The following is an 18,550-nucleotide window of genomic DNA, read 5'->3' as shown; positions in this document are numbered from 1 at the left end:
GAAAACCTGCTCTTGTCACACTCTTCCTTAAACTTCTAAGTGTGCCCACCACCCTAGGAATAAAGCCCCTCACATGCGGCCCTCCACCCCTGCACGGCCATGCCTCCTCATCTGTCTAGTTCCTCTAGGCACCTGCCCGGCCTCTGTGCCCAGCACCACATCGACCCCGGCCCCTCAGCCCTGCAGAGGCGCCGGCTGCTCTCTACATGCACATCTGAGATGCCCAGAACCGAGCTGGCATCCGGAGACAAACTGTGGGTGAAAATGCCCACACAAGCGTTCCTCTAGCAAACAGCAACAAGGAGAAGCAACTGTGCAGAAAGGGGAGTGCTGGAGTCAATTATGGATCCTTTTTCAAAGTTCCTTCTTCCAATTGGAAAAGGTAACGCAGGAACGTCCAGTTTTAAACATAAAAGGCATGATCTTAAAGCCTTTTTGCTACAAACATCTAGAATTGCTAGATAAAACACAACAAGAGTGACTTTAAATGCTCTTAAGAAAGGGACACCCCACATGCAGACAGGACAGACCTGAAAACTAAAACAATCTGGGGAGACAGGGATGAGTTAGAACAGTGCATCGTCCCGGAATCGGAGGCTGTGCCAGGAGGGTGGTTGGAAATGCAGTGTAAGAATCAAGCCAGGTGCCCTGAAAGGCTGCATCGCAGGACAGGACAGACACACTTGCCCCCAGGGTAAGCGCATTCGTCTCCAATGAAGCAGGCTGGGCAGAGGCCTGCTCCTGACGTGTGTTCACAATGTACACAAAGCATGGGGTGCAGGAACTCCCAAGCAAAGGAACTGACATAAAAGTAAGTCCCAGCAAAGAGCTACTTGTGGGACACTGAGGCGGTAAAGACCTGGCACCATCTGCAGCAGCTCCAGCGAGGCAGGACACAGACATTCTCACAGAAACCAGACGAACACCCTCCAGAGATAAGCATACCACAGCTACTCCAGGAAGAACAACAGAGACACGGAAGACAAAGCATTAAAAAGAAAGATCTTGAGAAGCAACACTTACAAGTTTGCAGCCCAAAAAACCAAAAACCAAAGTGACTCAAATAATTCCCAGCCACACATTTAAAGTGAATAGTTGGTCATACTTCCAAATACGAAGCAAAGTTCAGACCAATTTCCTCATAAAAAGGAAAGGACAGTTATGCTTAAAATAAAAGCAGGGGCCGGCCAGGTGGCGCAGCAGTTAAGTTCACATGCTCCACTTCGGCAACCCGGGGTTCGCCGATTCAGATCCTGGGTGCAGACCTACACACTGCTTGTCAAGCCATGTTGCGGCAGGCATCCCACATATAAAGTAGAGGAAGATGGGCACGGATGTTAGCTCAGGGCCAGTCTTCCTCAGCAAAAAGAGGAGGACTGGTGTCAGATATTAGCTCAGGGCTAATCCTCCTCAAAGAAAAACCACCAAAAACCAAACAAAACAAAAGCAGCTTGAAAATATCTCTAAAAAACATAAATTTATACAGAATGACATAGCTGATTTTAAGAAATCCAAAAAGACGGTCTGAAATAGAAACAGCAAAGACAAAATCAACAACTCTGTAGACAGGTTTAATAGCACATTCTGTAGAGATAACCAAAGTCAGCATGAGGGACGATGCTGAATGTGGCAGAAAGGACAAAGGCAGGAAAGCCTGGACAACAGGATGAGAACTGCGTATGCAAGAAAAGGCCTAAACCATAAGTGGAATTCCAGGCTGAGAGAGAGTGGGCAGGGGCTACACAGGGCGATACTGCCTGCAGACTTTCTAGAAGCGAGGGGCATCAACTACAGATTCAAAAACACCATGACCCCAAGTAGGATTAATCAAATCATGAAATCCACACCCACACACAGCAAAGGGCGAATGCAGAATGGTAAAGACAGAAAGTCTTCCAAGCATCCAGACAGCCAGGGGGAGCCAGGGAGAGCAAGGACGAAACCCCAGTGAGAGAGACAGGCCAACGGAGACGCCTCCACCAGTGAGACTAACCTCCGAAAAGTAAGGGGAACAAAATAAAAATACAGTCAGGAAAACAAAACTAGGAGTATTTGGCACAAGAAGGGTCTTGCTAGAGGAAACGCTAAAGAGTATTCTTTTTTTTTTTTAAAGATTGGCCCTGAGATAACATCTCTTACCAATCTTTTTGTTTTCTTCTTCTCCCCAAAGCCCCCCAGTACCTAGTTGTATATTCTAGCTGTGAGGTGCCTCTGGTTGTGCTATGTGGGATGCCACCACTGCATGGCTTGATGCGCAGTGCTAAGTCTGCACCCAGGATCTGAACCGGCGAAACCCTGGGCCACAGAAGCGGAGCACATAAACTCAACCACTCGGCCATGGGGCCGGCCCCTTAAGGGTATTCTTGAGGCAGAAGGAATATGGCCCCACATGGAAAGTCAGAAAATAAATAAAGGGCAAAGAAGATAGGAAATACGATGCTAAACCTAAACAACAAAAATTGACCACTAAAAACCAAACTCCTTATTCATAAGCACAAAAAACTGGAAGCAAGAAAGCTGTGGGGCCAGCCGGGTGGCACAGTGGTTAAGTTCTCACGTTCTGCTTCTCAGCGGCCCGGGGTTCACTGGTTCGGATCCCAGGTGCAGACATGGCACCACTTGGCACGCCATGCTGTGGTAAACATCCCACATATAAAGTAGAGGAAGATGGGCACGGATGTTAGCTCAGGGTCAGGCTTCCTCAGCAAAAAAGAGGAGGACTGGCAGTAGTTGGCTCAGGGCTAATCTTCCTCAAAAAAAAAAAAAAGAAAGAAGCAAGCTGTCCTTCAGCAGATAAGTGACCAACAGACTGGCACAACATGCAATGGCACAGTGAGAGGGTGAGGACTGAGCAGGAACAACTAGCATGAATCCTACATTCATTTTGCTATGTGATTCAAAAAGTCAGACCCAAAAGCCTATGTATTCTAGGATTCCATATGCACCACATTCTGGAAAAGGCAAAACTATGGAAGAGAAACAGGTCAGCAGTCGCCAGGGGATGGGGAAGCAGGAGAGGCTGCCTACAAGGTGGACGCACGGGGAAGACTGGGGGGGTGGAATTGCTGTGTAATGACCCCTGAGGTGCTGGAGTCTAGGACAACAGTCTGCCCTCAAGGTTATTTTAAGACGTTTATATAGACAGATGTGCAGAAATAAGTACAGATATATGCATGTATGTGGACAAGCATCCATACTCAGATCTCCTAGCTCTGTCCACTGGGGCTTAGAAGCAGCAAGCACACCCAGTGCCCAGGTCTTGGTTTCTAAATATCACCATCCAATAAAAGGAACCAGGGCTCTTTGGGGAAATGGATGATTCTAGAACTGAGGCAGGGAAAGTGCAAGATGAGCCTGGAGTACTGTGTAGTGCCAGAAAGCCAGGATATGCTTACAAAACAAAGGATGGGTATGTCGATGGGACAGGGGAGCCCATCAGAAAGAGCTCCCATGGGCAGAACTGAAATAGTCTGAGCAACAACATAGTTTGGGGCTATAACTTGAAGTATAACACAAATACACATGAGCCCATACCGACATAAATATATGACTGATAAACTAATTGACGGGTGAGAAGAGAGAGATCTTGCTTGCAGAAGGATTCTAGACACAGTGCATGGCCAGGGCTCCCCACAGAAGGCGGCCCTGCCTCTCCCTCCATTGTGTGGGCTGGGCTTGTGACGCGATTCCAAGGAAGAGACTCTACAAAGGGGAAAAACTGTACTTTTACAGGTGAAACTGGCTGACACTATGTGACAAAAAGGGCATATCCCTCCATGGTATCATTTTCAGAAATCTCTAACTTGAGTCTAAATATGAGAAAATGTCAGACAAACCCAAACTGAGGGAAGGTCTATAACTGACCAGTATTATTTAAAACTGCCATGGTCATCAAACATAAGGAAAAGGGAGAACCGTCAAGAGACCTGAGGAGGGAAAGGAGTCAAGATAACTAAACACAATGCGGAGTCCTGGATGGGATCCCAGATAGAAAAAGCACGCTAGGGCCAGAACGGGTGGCCTAGCGGTTAAGTTTGGCGCCTTCTGCTTTGGCGGTCTGGTTCCAATTCCCAGGCGCAAACCTATACCACTCGTCTGTCAGTGGCCATGCTGTGGCAGCAGCTCACATACAAAAAGAAAAATAAAAAGCTAATTAGCAGAAAGACTGGTGAAATCCAAATGTGCCTTGTCAAAAGTGCCATGGTGTGTAAGACGTTACCAGTAGGGAAGCAGGGCGAAGGTCACACAAACTGTCTGAACTATCTCTGCAACTTTTCTGTAAATCTGTAACTAGTCCAAAATTAAGTTTATTTAAAGCAGTAAACAGATATCTGGATAGATAGTTGGACAGATGGATGGACTGTGGGGTTAAAAATTATTTTTAAAAAAAGAAATGTAAAACAAACCACTTTACACTTATTAGGATGGCTACTGAAAAAAAATAGAAATGACAAGTGTTAGCGAGGATGTGGAGAAATTGGAACCCTTGTGCACTGTTCGTGGGAATGTAAAATGGTGCAGCTGCTGTGGAAAACAGCATGGCAGTTCCTCAAAAAACTAATAGAATTACCATATGATACAGCAATTCCACTTCTCCATATACACCCAAAAGAACTGAAAGCAGGGTCTCAAATAGATATTCATACACCCATGTTCACAGTAGCACTACTCACAATAGCTAAAATGTGGAAGCAAACCAAGTGTCTATCAGTGGACAAATGGATAAACAAAACGTGGTCTAGACATACAATGGAATATTATTCAGCCTTATAAAGGAAGGAAATTCTGACATATGCTATGACATGGATGAACCTTGAGGACATTACACTAAGTGAAATAAGCCAGTCACAAAAAGACAAATACTGTATAATTCTACTTATATGAGGTACTTAGAGTAGTCAAAATCATAGAGACCAAAAGTAGAATGGTGGGCACCAGAGGCGGGGCTGGGGGGAACGTGGAGTTATTGTTTAAAGGATACGGAGTTCCAGTTTTACAAGATGAAAAGAGCTATGGAGACGGACAGTGGTGATGGCTGCACAACATTATGAATGTATTTAATACAATTGAACTGTGTACTTAAAAATAGTTAAAATGGTAAATCTTAAGTATATTTTACAATTAAAAAAACCATGACAAAAATGTACATTACGGGAAGTATAAATGGAGTTAAAGGACTCTAAAGTCCTTGTACTATCTAGGAGGAAACTGCAAGTGTTGACTAAATCTAGACTTAGATAATTTAAGTGTAAATGTTGGATTTAAAAAGCTCACCACTAAAAGAATAGAAACTGAGTATGTTATTACCTCAAAATGGGTAAAGAGAGAATTAAAAAAAAAAATCTCCTATATAAAATAATCCAAAGAAGGTAAAAAGGAAGAAAAAAGAAACAAAACAAGCAGGACAAATAGAAAGCCCAAATTAAATGATAGATGTAAGCTCAAATACATCAGCGATTACATTAAATGTAAATGAATTAAACTGTCTACTAAAAACACAAAGATTGTCAGAATAATTTTAAAAGATCAACTCTCTACTGTTTACCAGATACATATCTAAAATATAAAGATGCAAAGATACTGGAAGGTAAAACGTAGAAAAAGATCAGAATCATGTCTGGTCCATTCACACAAACTCCTAAAGCACAATCACCATGGAACTCAGGACCGCATCAACTCTGGGCTGGGGTGGGGTGGGGCACAAGGAGGCATCCAGGCCCATCCTGTTTCCACCTGCAGAGGCATCCAGTGGTGCTCACTGTGTACCCATTTGTTAGGCTGCATGCAAGTTTTACGTACTTCGTACTCTTCTATACATATGCTACACATCACAGTTTGAAACAAGTATGATAACGTGTATTTAAAGGTGGGTTTTATGGACCCCACCAGAGACCATTTTTCCAGGCCCTGCCTATAATCTAGATCTCTCCCGCAATAATACAGATTAAACTAAACTTGCTCACTGCCTAAAGTACTGTGAACTGAGTCCAGTAGAATCAAATGCCTAGAATATAGACTTAATACTTTGAAATTAGTCAACTCAATATCTAATAAATTCCCTTCCAAATACTAACAAAAGCCACATCAATTAAATAAAGGTCATCAATTCAAGACACATGGAATTCACACCAGGCGTTGTGGCAGAAACGGGGACATTAAGACGACCCCAAGCCCGCCCTCTTGCTGCAGCTCTGGGTGGCAGACCGCCTCACAGCTCCACACTGGGACCCATCACACCGACTGCAGGAGACGCGAGGCAATCACTCCACAAGGGAAGGTGTAGGACAGTTATCCTCAGCGTGCAAAAGGCAACCTTCTCTCTCCAACACCCAGAAGATCAAGATCACGAGGAAGGCAGATCCAGGCTCCAGTAGGCAGTCTACAGAGAGACCTTCCAGGCAGGGTACTAGGGAAGAAAGGCCTGCAGCGGAAGCTCTGCCTCCAGCCTGGTTGGCTCCCAGTTTCCACTTTTAAACAGAGAGGGCCCTTCAGAAATTGAGTCCTCTCTCTGGTTTGGATTTCTACCACAACAGGGAGAAATCCTCTGACAGGCAACACGCCTTAACAGAGAACCTCGAGGAAGAATACCTTTGTGATGACCCCAGGCTGTTCCAGAGAGTCACCACCCAGCGCCTGCTGCGGGAGCTCCGAGTCCTCCGTCCTCCCTCCATCCGGGTCCTCCAGCTAAGAGGGGAAGGGGCAGAGAAGAGCGTTTACAGCAGCATCCAGAGCCACAGCCTCAGGCCCTCCCAGCCCTCCCTGCCCGCCCACACCAACTCTGCACCACTGCTCCCCTCCAGCTCCTCCAACGGTTTAAATAACTCAGAATTAACTGAACTTACCTAATTTGAGAAAACTAGATCATAGCAATCAGTCTCCACTAAAAATGGAATGAAGCTACAGGCAGAAGCCTCTGAGTGGCACAGTGTCCTTCACCAGGTGTCACTGTCACCATGGGAGCACGGCTGACACTGGCAAGATTGCCCAGCAACACCACAACCCACGTTCCACCCAGCCCTCCTCGACCAAACTCCCTCAGCACACAGGAGCCTCCAGAAAGCCAACCAGCGTTGCTGCTGGGTCTCCTCTCATTGCTCCACTCTCCAATCTTTCTTTTCTGATCCCACCCCTTCCAGTAGGTACCTGTATCTCACCCCAGTCTTTAAACAGGCAAATAAATCACTCCCTAGCCAGAGGATGGAAAGGCACCAGCTCAGACACATCAAAATGAACCTATGAGTTACAAGGTAAGGCCTAGCCTTGGAACTTTACATTAAACACAATATTTCCTTGGAAATAGATGAGACATTGGCAAGTTAACAATGATCCTGCTGGCAGGGAATGCCAGGACGCCAAACCAGCTGAGCCTGAGGTTCCTCCACCTCCAGACCAAGCCTGTCAATGGCATCCTGCTTGCTCAGAAGCTTTTCCTCGAGTTCAGTTATTCTAGCCTGAGCCTTCTGAATTTCAAGCTGACTCTAATGCACAGGCAAACATATCCTGTCCTTTAAAAAGGCAAAGATAATTATGTCACTTACACTCTCTGAACTCGGAGGCATGTCCACTCCATCCTGCCACCTGTCAAATCAAACTTCAACAGCCTTTCTCTAAAAACAACCTTCAGATGGATCCTATCTTCTCTCCTACTGGGGGTGCCTGTTATGGTCAAATTGTGTCTCCAGAACAACCCCCCACCATGCAACTGCATCTGGAGACAGGGCCTTCAAGATGATAACGGTTAAATGGGATCCTAAGGCGGGCCCTGATCCAATAGGACCATGGCCTTACAAGAAAAGGAAGAGACACCATAGCACTCTCTCTCTCACGTGAGGACACACTGAGAAGGCAGCTGCCTGCAAGCCAGGAGGAGAGCTCTCGCTAGAAAATAGCCCTGCCAGCACCCTGATCCCAGACATCCAGCCTCCAGAACGGTGAGAAAACAGCCATCCAGTCTGGGTTTTATGTTATGGCAGCTGAGCAAACTAACACAGATCTGGGTACCAAGAGTAGGGTGCTGCTGTAACAAATACCTAAAAACATGGAAACAACTTTGGAAGCAGGAGATGGGTACAGACTAGAAGAGTTTTGAGGTACATACTAAAAAAAGTCTAGATTGCTGTGAAGGGATGTCAGCAAAGGTGACTCTGGCAAGGCCTCAGACGTCAATGAAGAACACGCCACCAGAAACTGGAGTAAAGGCAAACCATGCTATAAAGAGCTCAGCTGGATAGTGTCTTAGTGTTCTGTGGAAGGCAGAATGTGTGAGCCATGAAATTGGCTATTTAGCTGAGGAGATTCCTAACTAAAGTGTCGATGGTGCAGCCTGCTTCTCCTCAGAGCTTACAGTAAAACACAGGAGGAACCAGAACTTGAAGATTTGGAAAATTCTCAGCCTATCCATAATACAAAGAAGGAGAGAGCTTGCTCTAGAGAGAATACCAAGGGTGTGGCTGGACAATCATTTCATAAAGAGATCACTGTGGAGTTAATCAGCCATCTTAGCAGAATCAGCAATGGAGACAGGATTATGCCAGCAGAGACAGGATGAAATAAAGAAAGGCTTCTGGACTTCTGAGATTCTACAGGACAGAAGAGAGTTATAAAGGGAAGAATGACCAGAAGGCAGTTAAGAGGTCATCAGCCTGCGATTCCCACCATAGGCACAGGTGACAAGGCTGTTTCCTCCTCAGTGTCAGAGGGTGGGGTCCCCTCCTCAATTTCAGAGGCCAGGAGGCCTCTGCCCAGGGCCATGGGGGTGATGCTACAGCCTCAGTGGGCCCAGAGGGCAGAGCATCTGCCAAAGAGGAGTATTCTTGACCCTTCAGATCAAACAGAATTTGCCTGCTAGGCTCTGGACTTGCTAGGGACCTGTCATCCCTTTCTTCTTTTCCATTTCTTCCTTTTGGAATGGGATTGTCTATCCCATGCCTGTCCCGCCACAGTATTTTGGAAGCACATAACTCTAGTTTCACAGCTGGTGAGGAATTTTGCCTCAGGTGAATCCTAACTCAAGTTTTGCCCATATCTGATGAGATGATATTTAGAGGAGACTTTGGACTTGGAATAAATGCTGGAATGAGGTAAGACCTTTGGGGCTGTTGGGATGGGGTCAAAGTATTTTGCATGCAAGAAGGACAGGAATTTGGGGGGCCAGAGGGCAAAACGTTAGGGACTGAACTGTCCTCCCAAAAAATAATACGTTGAAACCCTAATCCCCATGTGACTGTATTTGAAGATGGGTCCTTAAGGAGGTAATTAAGGTTAAATGAGGTCATAGGGTGGGACCCTAATCTGACAGAACTGGTGTCCTTATAACAAAAGGAAAAGACACCAGAGCTCGCTGGCTTGTCCTCTCTCTCTCTCTGCACACACAGAAGAGGCCATGGGAGGTCACAGCAAGAAGGCAGCACCTACCAGTCAGGAAAAGACGCCTCACCAGAAACCCACCCTAACAGCACCTTGATCTCAAGACATCCAGCCTCCAGAACTGAGAGAAAATAAATGTCTGCTGTTTAAGTCACCTAGCCTGCAGTATTCCGTTATGGCAGCTCAAGCAGAGTAAGACGATGCCTTTCCATCTCCCCTGATCTTGTCTCTCCCTCTCCTCCAGCTCACCTATTCTCTACTGCCTTCCCTCTACAGCCCAGACCCCCACGGGCCCTCACCTTAGATACTATCAACTTTAGATCAACCCAAAAGCCAACCAAGGCAGAGCTGCATGAGCATGTTATCAGACAATGAGAAACCTAGCTCCCACTGCCTACCATCCATCTCTTAATTGTTCAGTTCCAGGGTACATGTACAGCACTATCAAAATTGTTAACCCTGACCTCCATGGGACACAACTTTACCAACTCGAGTACAGTGTTTATACACAGTTCCTCTTGCCTTCAGTCTTACAAACTCTACCCATTTCCAAAGTAACTCAGGTCAGTGTTTTCCCCCTCAACCCCTCCAGTGAGGCTGCTTTACACATCTGTGTAATACATCTGTGATATAGTTAGGATCTTGGTTATAGTCTGCATTCCATCCTGGGATCCTCCAATCTCCTAAATGATTTTTTAAATTTGCATACAAATTTTCTTACTTCATTTCTTAAAATTTACATTATCATACAGAAGTTTCACTGCCCTAAAAAATCCCATGCTTCACCTATTCAACCCTCCCCTCCACCAACCTCTGGCAACTACTGATCTGTTTACTGCCTCTATAGTTTTATCTTTTCCAGAATGTTATATAAACAGCACCATATAGTATGTAGTGTTTCAGATTGGTAGCCTTCAACTTAACAATATGCATTTAAGGTTCATCCACGTCTTTGTATGTCTTGAATGCTCATTCTTTTTTATTGCTGAACTTGTATTGCTGGTGGGGATGCAAAACAGTACACCCACCTTGGAAAACAGTTTTTGGCAGATTTTTAAAAGGTTAAACACACACCTACCATAGCATCCAACCATATCACCCCCAAGGTACTGATCCAAGAGAAATGAAACCATAGGTCAGAATGCCAAAAACTCAAAGTGTGACAAGACATTGTGTTCACAAGGCTGTCGGAAGCAGGCAATAACACACTTTGCTGATGCAAATCCAAACTGGTAAGTCCCTTATGGAGCGGACTTAGCGAGAGCCAACAAAACTACAGATACACTCACCTTTTGACCACTTCAAGGAATTCACCCTGAGAATAGACCTCCTATGATATAAAAATGCAGATGAACAAGGTCTTTCACCACCACACTGTTTGTGAAGCAAACTACTGGAAACAATCTAAACGCCCATTCACAGAGACAGCTGAACAGACTACGGTGCCTCCACCCAATGGATGCACTATGCAGCCATAAAAAATCAAGGGGCAAGATCTCTGTGAAGTGACGGGCAGTGATTCCAAGACACTGCTGCAGGAAAACAGCCAAATGCAAAACATCATCGATAACACACTAGTTTTCATATAAAAAGGGGATGAATTTACTCCTTTGTGCAAAAAGAAATACAGGAAGGATAAGCCAGAAAGTAGAGTGACTGTTCATCCACAGGGTGGGTGAGTGGGGTGGGAAGAAGTGAGAAATAGAAACAGGGCAGTGGGAAGAGGAGGAAATGCCAATCTTGGAGTACAGCTCTGATTCCTAGAACCTTGGTAATTAACGTTTCACTTACTCCAAAATAATGAACTAAAATCAGCCTGGATGTGAGAAGAACCAAAATAAAATACAAACAATAAACTATGCTACAAATGAATAAAATAACCACAATGAAGAGGCAAGGATAAAAGAACTAACCTAACAACTTTGGAACACTAAACAATAAACTTTGGAATGATAAAAACAAAAAGAACTATATACAAGTATTCTACTCTAGTTAGTAAATTTGTTTTTCACAGGAGTGAGAGTTGGCAATTCTGAAACTAATTTGTGTGTATTTTAAGATGGAGCAAATAAGTCAATATATTGTAGATAAGGAAACCAGGTTTCTCACTATTCAAAAAAGGAATTAAAAATAAGGAGAGGGAAAAGCTAGAATGACTTCTGTGGTGCTGGACTGGAATTGAAGGTATTCGTATGAATTTGTGGTTTTTATCATACAAATAAAAAGGAAAAGAAATAGATACAGATGTGTGTATATTTATATATTTCCTAACTCTGCCTGTTGAAACAGCCTAGAAGAAATGACACCCCACTAGCAATAAGCACACCTAGCACCCAGACCTTGGTTTCTAATTGCCATTCTCCACTAAAAGGAACCAGGGCTCCTTGAAGAAATGGCTGGTTACAGGGCTGTCACAGGGAAAGGACAAAATAAGCCTGGAAAATCTAGGTGCCAGAAAAGCAAGAGGACATGTCAAAAGGATGCCAATTCAGAGGCGCTCCCAATGGCCAAATCTGTGTATTTCAACAACAAAATAAACACTGATATGCTTGATATGAGGATTAAAACCCAGAGAATAAATATCTGTGAATCCATACTGATATAAGTAATTGAATAAACAAATAGATTGGGAAGAACAACAGCTCCTCCTTAGAGTAGAATGTCAATTAACACGTGTAGACAGAATGAGAAGAGAAAGCTGCCATCTGGCCAACACCACTGTAATAACTGTTGCAGGCAAGAATCATCAACGGAAGCTAAAATTAACGGAAGAAAGTATGATGAGAAACAGAGTATCTGCAGGCTGTCTAAATACCTTCACACAATATACTTATGAACTACGAAGGGAGAACTAGTAGCTTCTCTACCAAGAGAAACCTAGCAGGCCTGCATAACTGAGGGATCACAGTCAGCATCACCAGCAGCGAGACACCACCCCGAAGCAGCACCGCACTGCACAGACCACCACTTCCACAGCATTCTTGCCAAAATGCAAGACCTGACCTCAATCAGGAGGAAACACTGAACAAACCCAAACTGGCAGATAGTCTACAAAATAACTAGCTAGTACTCTTCAAAAGTATCAAACTCATACAAGACAGGGGGCTGGCCTCATAGCCGAGTGGTTAAGTTCATGAGCTCGGCTTCAGCAGTCCAAGGTTCCGCCGGTTAGGATCCTGGGTGCAGACACGGCACCATCATCAAGCCATGCTGAGGTGGCATCACACAGAGCACAACCAGAAGGACCTACAGCTAGAATATACAACTACTTACTGGAGGGCTTTGGGGAGAAGAAGAAGGAAAAAAAAGATTAGCAACAGACGTTAGCTCAAATGCCAATATTTAGAAAGAAAAACTTACACAAGGCAAAAGAAGCCTATTCTAACCAACAGCTAAACTTGCACCTGCCCTATTACAACACAGCAAGAGATACTCACAATTCAAGGCCCCTCACCGATAATGCATACAAGAAGACCCCAAGGAGAGCCCACCTGTGGGCAATCAGAGGCCCCAGGGAGGCCACGCAGGACCAGCACTCTCTATGCACACATCCACTCACCTGCCACACCAGCCCCTGCAGCTCTCAGGCCTCAAGCACAGACGGTGGCACCTCCTCCAGCAAGACACCATTTCTGCAACAGCTTCCCTCCTCATCCCACGTTCAGAACAAAAGTAAAGGACAAAGAATGACAAGCAGGTGGATTTGAGAGAGGGTGATGGAATATTATAAGTGTCCAAGGAAACACCTGTCAGAGGGGCTGATACACACAGCCACACCCAGGGAACTCACACCTGTAAAACTTTCATTACCAAAGCAAACACTAATACTGATGCTTGCCTTCAAACAGTCAATCCCAAAGTTCTCAAAACCGTCTAATAAAGATGAAAAACTTATCAGGAGTAAAACTACAAAAATATACTCTCCTTTTGTAAACTAAAATAAAACTCTCTTTCCCCACTTTTGGTAGACAAAAACAGACCAAAAACCACTTTTAGTAAATTACAGAAGCAATAACTAGAAGATAAACAAAAGTTTAAAACACAAGATGAGCAAATGTACCTGAACTGCTCCTGCCCCATTAGGGGTGTCGCCACATGATGTACTTTCGCAAACGTCCCCTCCTCCCAGGAGTCCACCCTTGGCAACTAACGGACTCTCCTCCTGGACAGGCGCATCGACAGACGAGCCCTTCCTCTTCGCCGTCTTTTTCTTCGAATGCACACAGTCACCTTTTGTTTTTCTCTGTCGGAAGTGAGCAAGCTGCGCAAAAACGTAGAGAAATAGTAAAGGCAGAGATAAGTGAGAAAACAGTAACAGGACCACAAAGTCAATGAGCTCGTGGGGCACATGAGGCTCCGGGGCTGGCCCAGCCCACTCAGCCACACCTGGCCAGACTCACGTCAGCCAATAGACCCCTGCCCACAAATACTGCCTTCATTAATATCTCTGACACTAGGATTTAAGTTCAGAATTACAGCCAAAAAGTCTAATAATGAGAACTGTTAATTACGCCTACAAACAGACAAAAGAAAGCAATACAGTCGACTGGCAGAACAGCTTTCCTAGCCCCTGGCAGCTCACAGAAAAATAAAATTTTAAAAAATACATTTAAAAGACAGCTTAATCAAGACATGTTTAAGGTTTAAAACTACATAAAACCTAAATCTCTCCCCTTTTGTCCCCATTTCCCCCAATCAAGGAAATATATAGCCTGGCCAAAACTTCCTAGCCATAGATTCTGAGACAAGGAACAGAAATAGCAAAAAATTAATTAAGCCAGGTCAATCTAACATCCTCCTTTATGGAATCAGATGTTCTATTTTTCATGACACAGCTCACAAAAGCACCAGGGACCTCCAAAGAATGTCGCCCATTAGAAGGCACAACCTAGCTCTGTTCAGTCCCTCAAACCCGAGGGTTTTAGACTCTGTTCATGCACATCTCCCACTAACACCTTATTCAAAACGTATGAGATCTAACATCAGCTTTTCACAGGGGGACATCTGTTCCTTCAAATGACAACCGTGGTCATAAAAGCAAATGCACTTAAACGTTCGTGTAGATGATAATAGAAATGCATAAGTTTCACAGATACAGGAAAATCACACAAGGCCATTTATGAAAAAAACTGTCTCCCAAGGACAGACACTGACTTCAACACCAGCCCTATATTGGTTCATTCGTTGCATGCCCCATTCCATCCCATTTGACCATGTGTGAGCTCCATTCCTGCACCATAGTCCTGTCTCTGACTTGTTTCTTCTTGCAACGAAGTCAATCTTCTTCATTACCCTCAACGCTCCTTCAAGCATATTTTCTCACGTTTACACATCAAGCCAAGCTCGGGGAAGCCACACAGCAAGCATTAAACTCCAGCTCACTTTCATCTCTGGTCTGGCGTGTGTGCCAGGCACATGCAAAGGAAGAAAAAAGCATGCCTCAGCCTCCCTCCTCAAACGCAAGTCAGAAGTTTCACCTACACAGGAAGCCTGAATGAAGCCACTCTGTCCTCTGCCTGTCACCCTGCCATTAGACACTGCTATCCCTGTCACTGCCTCACACCAGTCACTGTGTTCTGAATGGTCTCTTTAGTACAGTCGCCCGGTAGTTTCAAGGGAGGGAACCAGCACTGAATACCTTCTACTAGCTAATCCATACGAAATTCCCCAAGTTTGACCATGTTTGACCTCAAACACAGCAACTTCACCTGGCTTTACCTCATACTCCAAGGGCACTGTACAGAGGCTGTCGCTCATTCCTCGACAGAGCGGGTGATTTCCCACAACCCAATAGGGTGGGGCAGGTGCTTGCCCCACTTGCCTCTAGAGCCCAGATCTAGTCAGGACATAGTTTAATCCCCATCATATGCCCCAAAACAGTGAGTGCCAGAAAGGTGTTTCTGTGAAAACTGGGGCAGAAAGAATAAAAGCATCCCTGGAGATACGGGACTCTAGAACCACACGGAGTTCACTCGGGCATACACAACACAGGGACGTAACACACACCCCGGGAGCTCGGTGCGGGTGTCTGGAGCTTCCCAGGGAACCCCGGCAGAGCTCCTCCAACCTGTCCTGCTCAAGACCCTCCGCATGGGCCCCAACACCAACTAGGGTAGAACGGGAGCTTCTGGACCCCCGGAATACGAAGCAGTCAGTCAGCGGGAAGTATTCCGCAGTGTAAACAAGTCACGTGTTCCTGGAACACCACTAGGAGACTCTTTTATATTTTAAAAAAAAGTGGCAGAATTCCAAATAACACGAAGTTCTGCATGTAGTTTTAAAGCGATGGAAGCGGAGATGAGCCCTCGGGAGAGCGCTCTGTAGCCCAGGACTGTAGGGAAGTCCTCCAGCAACCCTGAGCTCGGATGAGGCGCGCAGGTGAGCAGGTGCGCGCGGGTGAGCAGGTGCTCGCCGCGCCGGGTGTCCGGAGAACCAGGACGCGCAGTGCGCGGACAGCGCCCTGCCCTTCACTCTCTCTGCGGCCGGGTGTGGCAGGCGGAGAGGGCTGGCGCGTTGCTAGGTCATCACGTCCGTTAGGGCGCCTTGGTGAAGGGCGGCCAGCTCCCCGGGACGGGCGGGAGGACGGAGCGGGGTCCCAGTGGGTGGAGAGAGCACCGCGCGCGGCCGGGATCCCCGCCCTCCCGCACGCAGGCGCAGCCCAGTGAGTCCCGGCGTGCCCTGCGCCCGGTAGCCCTGAGCCACACGGCACGCTCCCAGCCGCTGATTGGCTGCGGCCGCGGCGAGGGCGGGCCCCGGCGGAGGGCGGCGGATTCAAGATGGCGGCGGCCAGGAGGCAGCTTCCAGCCGAGCCGGCGGCGAGGAAAAGACTGTGGCGGGGCCCCCCTGACCGCGTCCGCTCCCGGCAAGGGCTGTGGCGGGCGCCGAAGCCCGCCCTAGGGAGTCCACACCGGGGCAGCGGGAGGAGGCGGCGCCGCCGCTTACCTTCGCTCTCCCCGCCTCCACCTTCTTGCGCCGCTGCTCTTGCTCATCTTCTTCCATCTCTCTGTGGAATTCCTCACGGGTCGCCCGGGAGGTGGCGGGGCCGCCGCGGCGAGTCCTTCGCTCTATTTACGCTCCCTCCCCCTCGCCTGGCTCGCCCTCCCCCCCGCGACAACTGTCACGCAGACGTGGGCCCGCCCCGCGCCCGGCACCGCCCCCACCCCGCCGCCAATCAGGGGGCCGCGTTCTTGAGCTCGCGCACGCGCACTCAGGGCCGCGCGACGGAGCGGAGCTCCGCCCCTGCCGCCCGCCGGCCCCCTATTGGCGAGCTGGGACTCCCGCCTCCCTCCGGGCAGGACCAGTGAACGGGCGCGGCGCCTCGGAACCCGCTGTGGTTGGTCGGTTTTAAAGCGGCCGAGGGGCGCCGCGCCTGCGCGCGCGGCGGCGCGAACCCCGGGGCTGCCCTTTGGACGGCTGGCACGGCGGGTGTGGCCGTCGGCCTTCGTGCCTGCGCCGTCCGTCGGTCGTTGTGCGTGACCCTGGGGCGGAGGCGGCCCCTAAGGGGCGGGGCGCACTGAGGCCACCTCGCGTCCGCAGGGGCCGCCCGGTGTCCGGGGGCAACGTGCGCTGGACAGCAAGGAGGGGGAGGCGGGCGGGCCCGCGACCCGGAGGCCGGCCGCCCCCACGAGGACAGTCTCTGGACCCCGGGACGGACGGGCGCCAGGGGCCTGCTCGTCCGGCAGCCTGTGATCTCCCTGAGGAGGGGGATTCCGGGAGCAAGCCGTTCGAACGACACAGCGGTTGTACCCAGTTCTAGATCACCAGGGGAGAGCTGTTTCAGAGAGAGGCAAAACCGCCTCTTCTGGAGTGGAAAAGGCTTACGGCTTCGAAGGCTCTGGCTAAATCGTTCCAAATACCTTCTAAGTGGTTATTAAAAACGAATATGCTGTAATTCCTGCTCAGTTTTGCTGTGAACCTAAAACTGCTCTTAAGTGTATTAAAAGTTAAAAAGAAAATGTGACTGGTTATACCTTCACGGTCTCTGTGGAATCTGAAGTCTTATGAAATCATTGTTTGTTCCTTGGCTTCAAACTTCACTTGAACCTGTTTGTCCAGATAAGGAAACAATGTGGGGTGTTTATTCCTAGCCCACCGTTGGCTCAGATTAACAATCAAATGCTGTCAGTGTAACCACGCTCGTTGGAAGCTGATAAACTCTGACTAATTGATATAAGCGTGCCACCTGCACCTCTTATTACTCTGATGTAACCACCTGGGTTACAGGTGGGCACCTGGGGGCCCTCACCAAGTGGTGATCCTTACCTAAATGAGACATTCTTGGTCTGGTTTTACTTTTTCTTATCACTATTGGTAGCATCCCATTTACTATTAAAGGAAAGTGAAAGCAAAGCCCCCAGGTTAGAGTCTATAAATAGAATAACACCACATTTCAGTTGCTGGATTAGGAAACCACCGAGTCCAGGCGGATGCCAAGCACAAGTGGGAGCTGCAAACTCAGGAAGATACCCAGGAAACCAGTGAACAGCTGTGCCCCGATTTCCCTATGTGAGAAGTGTAAACAAACACCCCTGAATCTCGCCCTTCTACAGGTCTGGGCCATTGTGGAGCTGGGCAGGATGACAGCACTTCTGGTGCCGGGCAACTAGAGAGAAGGTGGCATACAAAGCATGATTGTGCAGGGCACGTCACAGCAAAGGCTCCATGGTGTCTGGGTTTCCTTCTGTTCCATTCACCATTCTTGGACCTTTCCCTGGACAGGGTTTGTGTGCAGGCTGTGTGCTCTCTTCTCTGAGATTGAGTAATGGCAATAATGAGCTGTGGTGACACTGTGCTGACACAAGCTCATCTTTCAACCTCAGTGAGAACCTGTGATTCTAAGCAACCACAACTTAAACAAATCTCCTTCAGAGAGCTGGAAACTCGACCACTCAACTCCAGCAGAAAGCCTTCCTCCTCCAGAGTCAGATCACACCCCTTTGTGTGAGGAGTGGAGTTTCCAGTCTTAGCTGGTAGAATTGAGTGGTATTAGCAAACATGAAGCTCATAAGACCCTGGGTCAAGCAGGCAGCACCAGCAGACCACAGGGTCAGAGTTCTGTAAATGTTGGATCTGAGCCTTAATTTATTTTTAGTAACTAAAAAGCTGTCCAAATAAATGATGTAGATACTCATCCTCAAAGAGGGAAACATAGCCCCCCACTCCTTAAGTACAAGCTGTGCATGGC

At 47.4% G+C, this 18,550-nt stretch overlaps 1 protein-coding gene across 12 annotated transcripts in view; it reads right to left on the bottom strand.

Moving 5' to 3' along the window:
* The window catches only part of PCNT (pericentrin), a 140,618-nt gene extending 124,121 nt beyond the window's left edge, over positions 1 to 16,497 (bottom strand). For 6 of the 12 annotated variants that reach the window (XM_046648021.1, XM_046648023.1, XM_046648024.1 and 3 more), the window contains exons 1-3: positions 16,309 to 16,495; positions 13,427 to 13,627; positions 6,589 to 6,684 (exon numbers count right to left, since the gene is read on the bottom strand). In XM_046648021.1, the coding sequence (XP_046503977.1) occupies positions 6,589 to 6,684; positions 13,427 to 13,627; positions 16,309 to 16,365 (354 nt within the window). In that variant the 5' untranslated portion in view covers positions 16,366 to 16,495. Of the gene's footprint in view, positions 1 to 6,588; positions 6,685 to 13,426; positions 13,628 to 16,308 lie in introns of all 12 variants that reach the window. The other 6 variants (XM_046648030.1, XM_046648029.1, XM_046648032.1 and 3 more) reach the window with 5 other exon arrangements.
* Positions 16,498 to 18,550: the final 2,053 nt, after the last annotated feature.

This window comes from Equus quagga, chromosome 21, assembly GCF_021613505.1.
Source record: "Equus quagga isolate Etosha38 chromosome 21, UCLA_HA_Equagga_1.0, whole genome shotgun sequence".
Classification (NCBI taxonomy): domain Eukaryota; kingdom Metazoa; phylum Chordata; class Mammalia; order Perissodactyla; family Equidae; genus Equus; species Equus quagga.
Note: the sequence above shows the minus strand (reverse complement) of the source record. Positions and strands in the feature narration are given on the sequence as shown.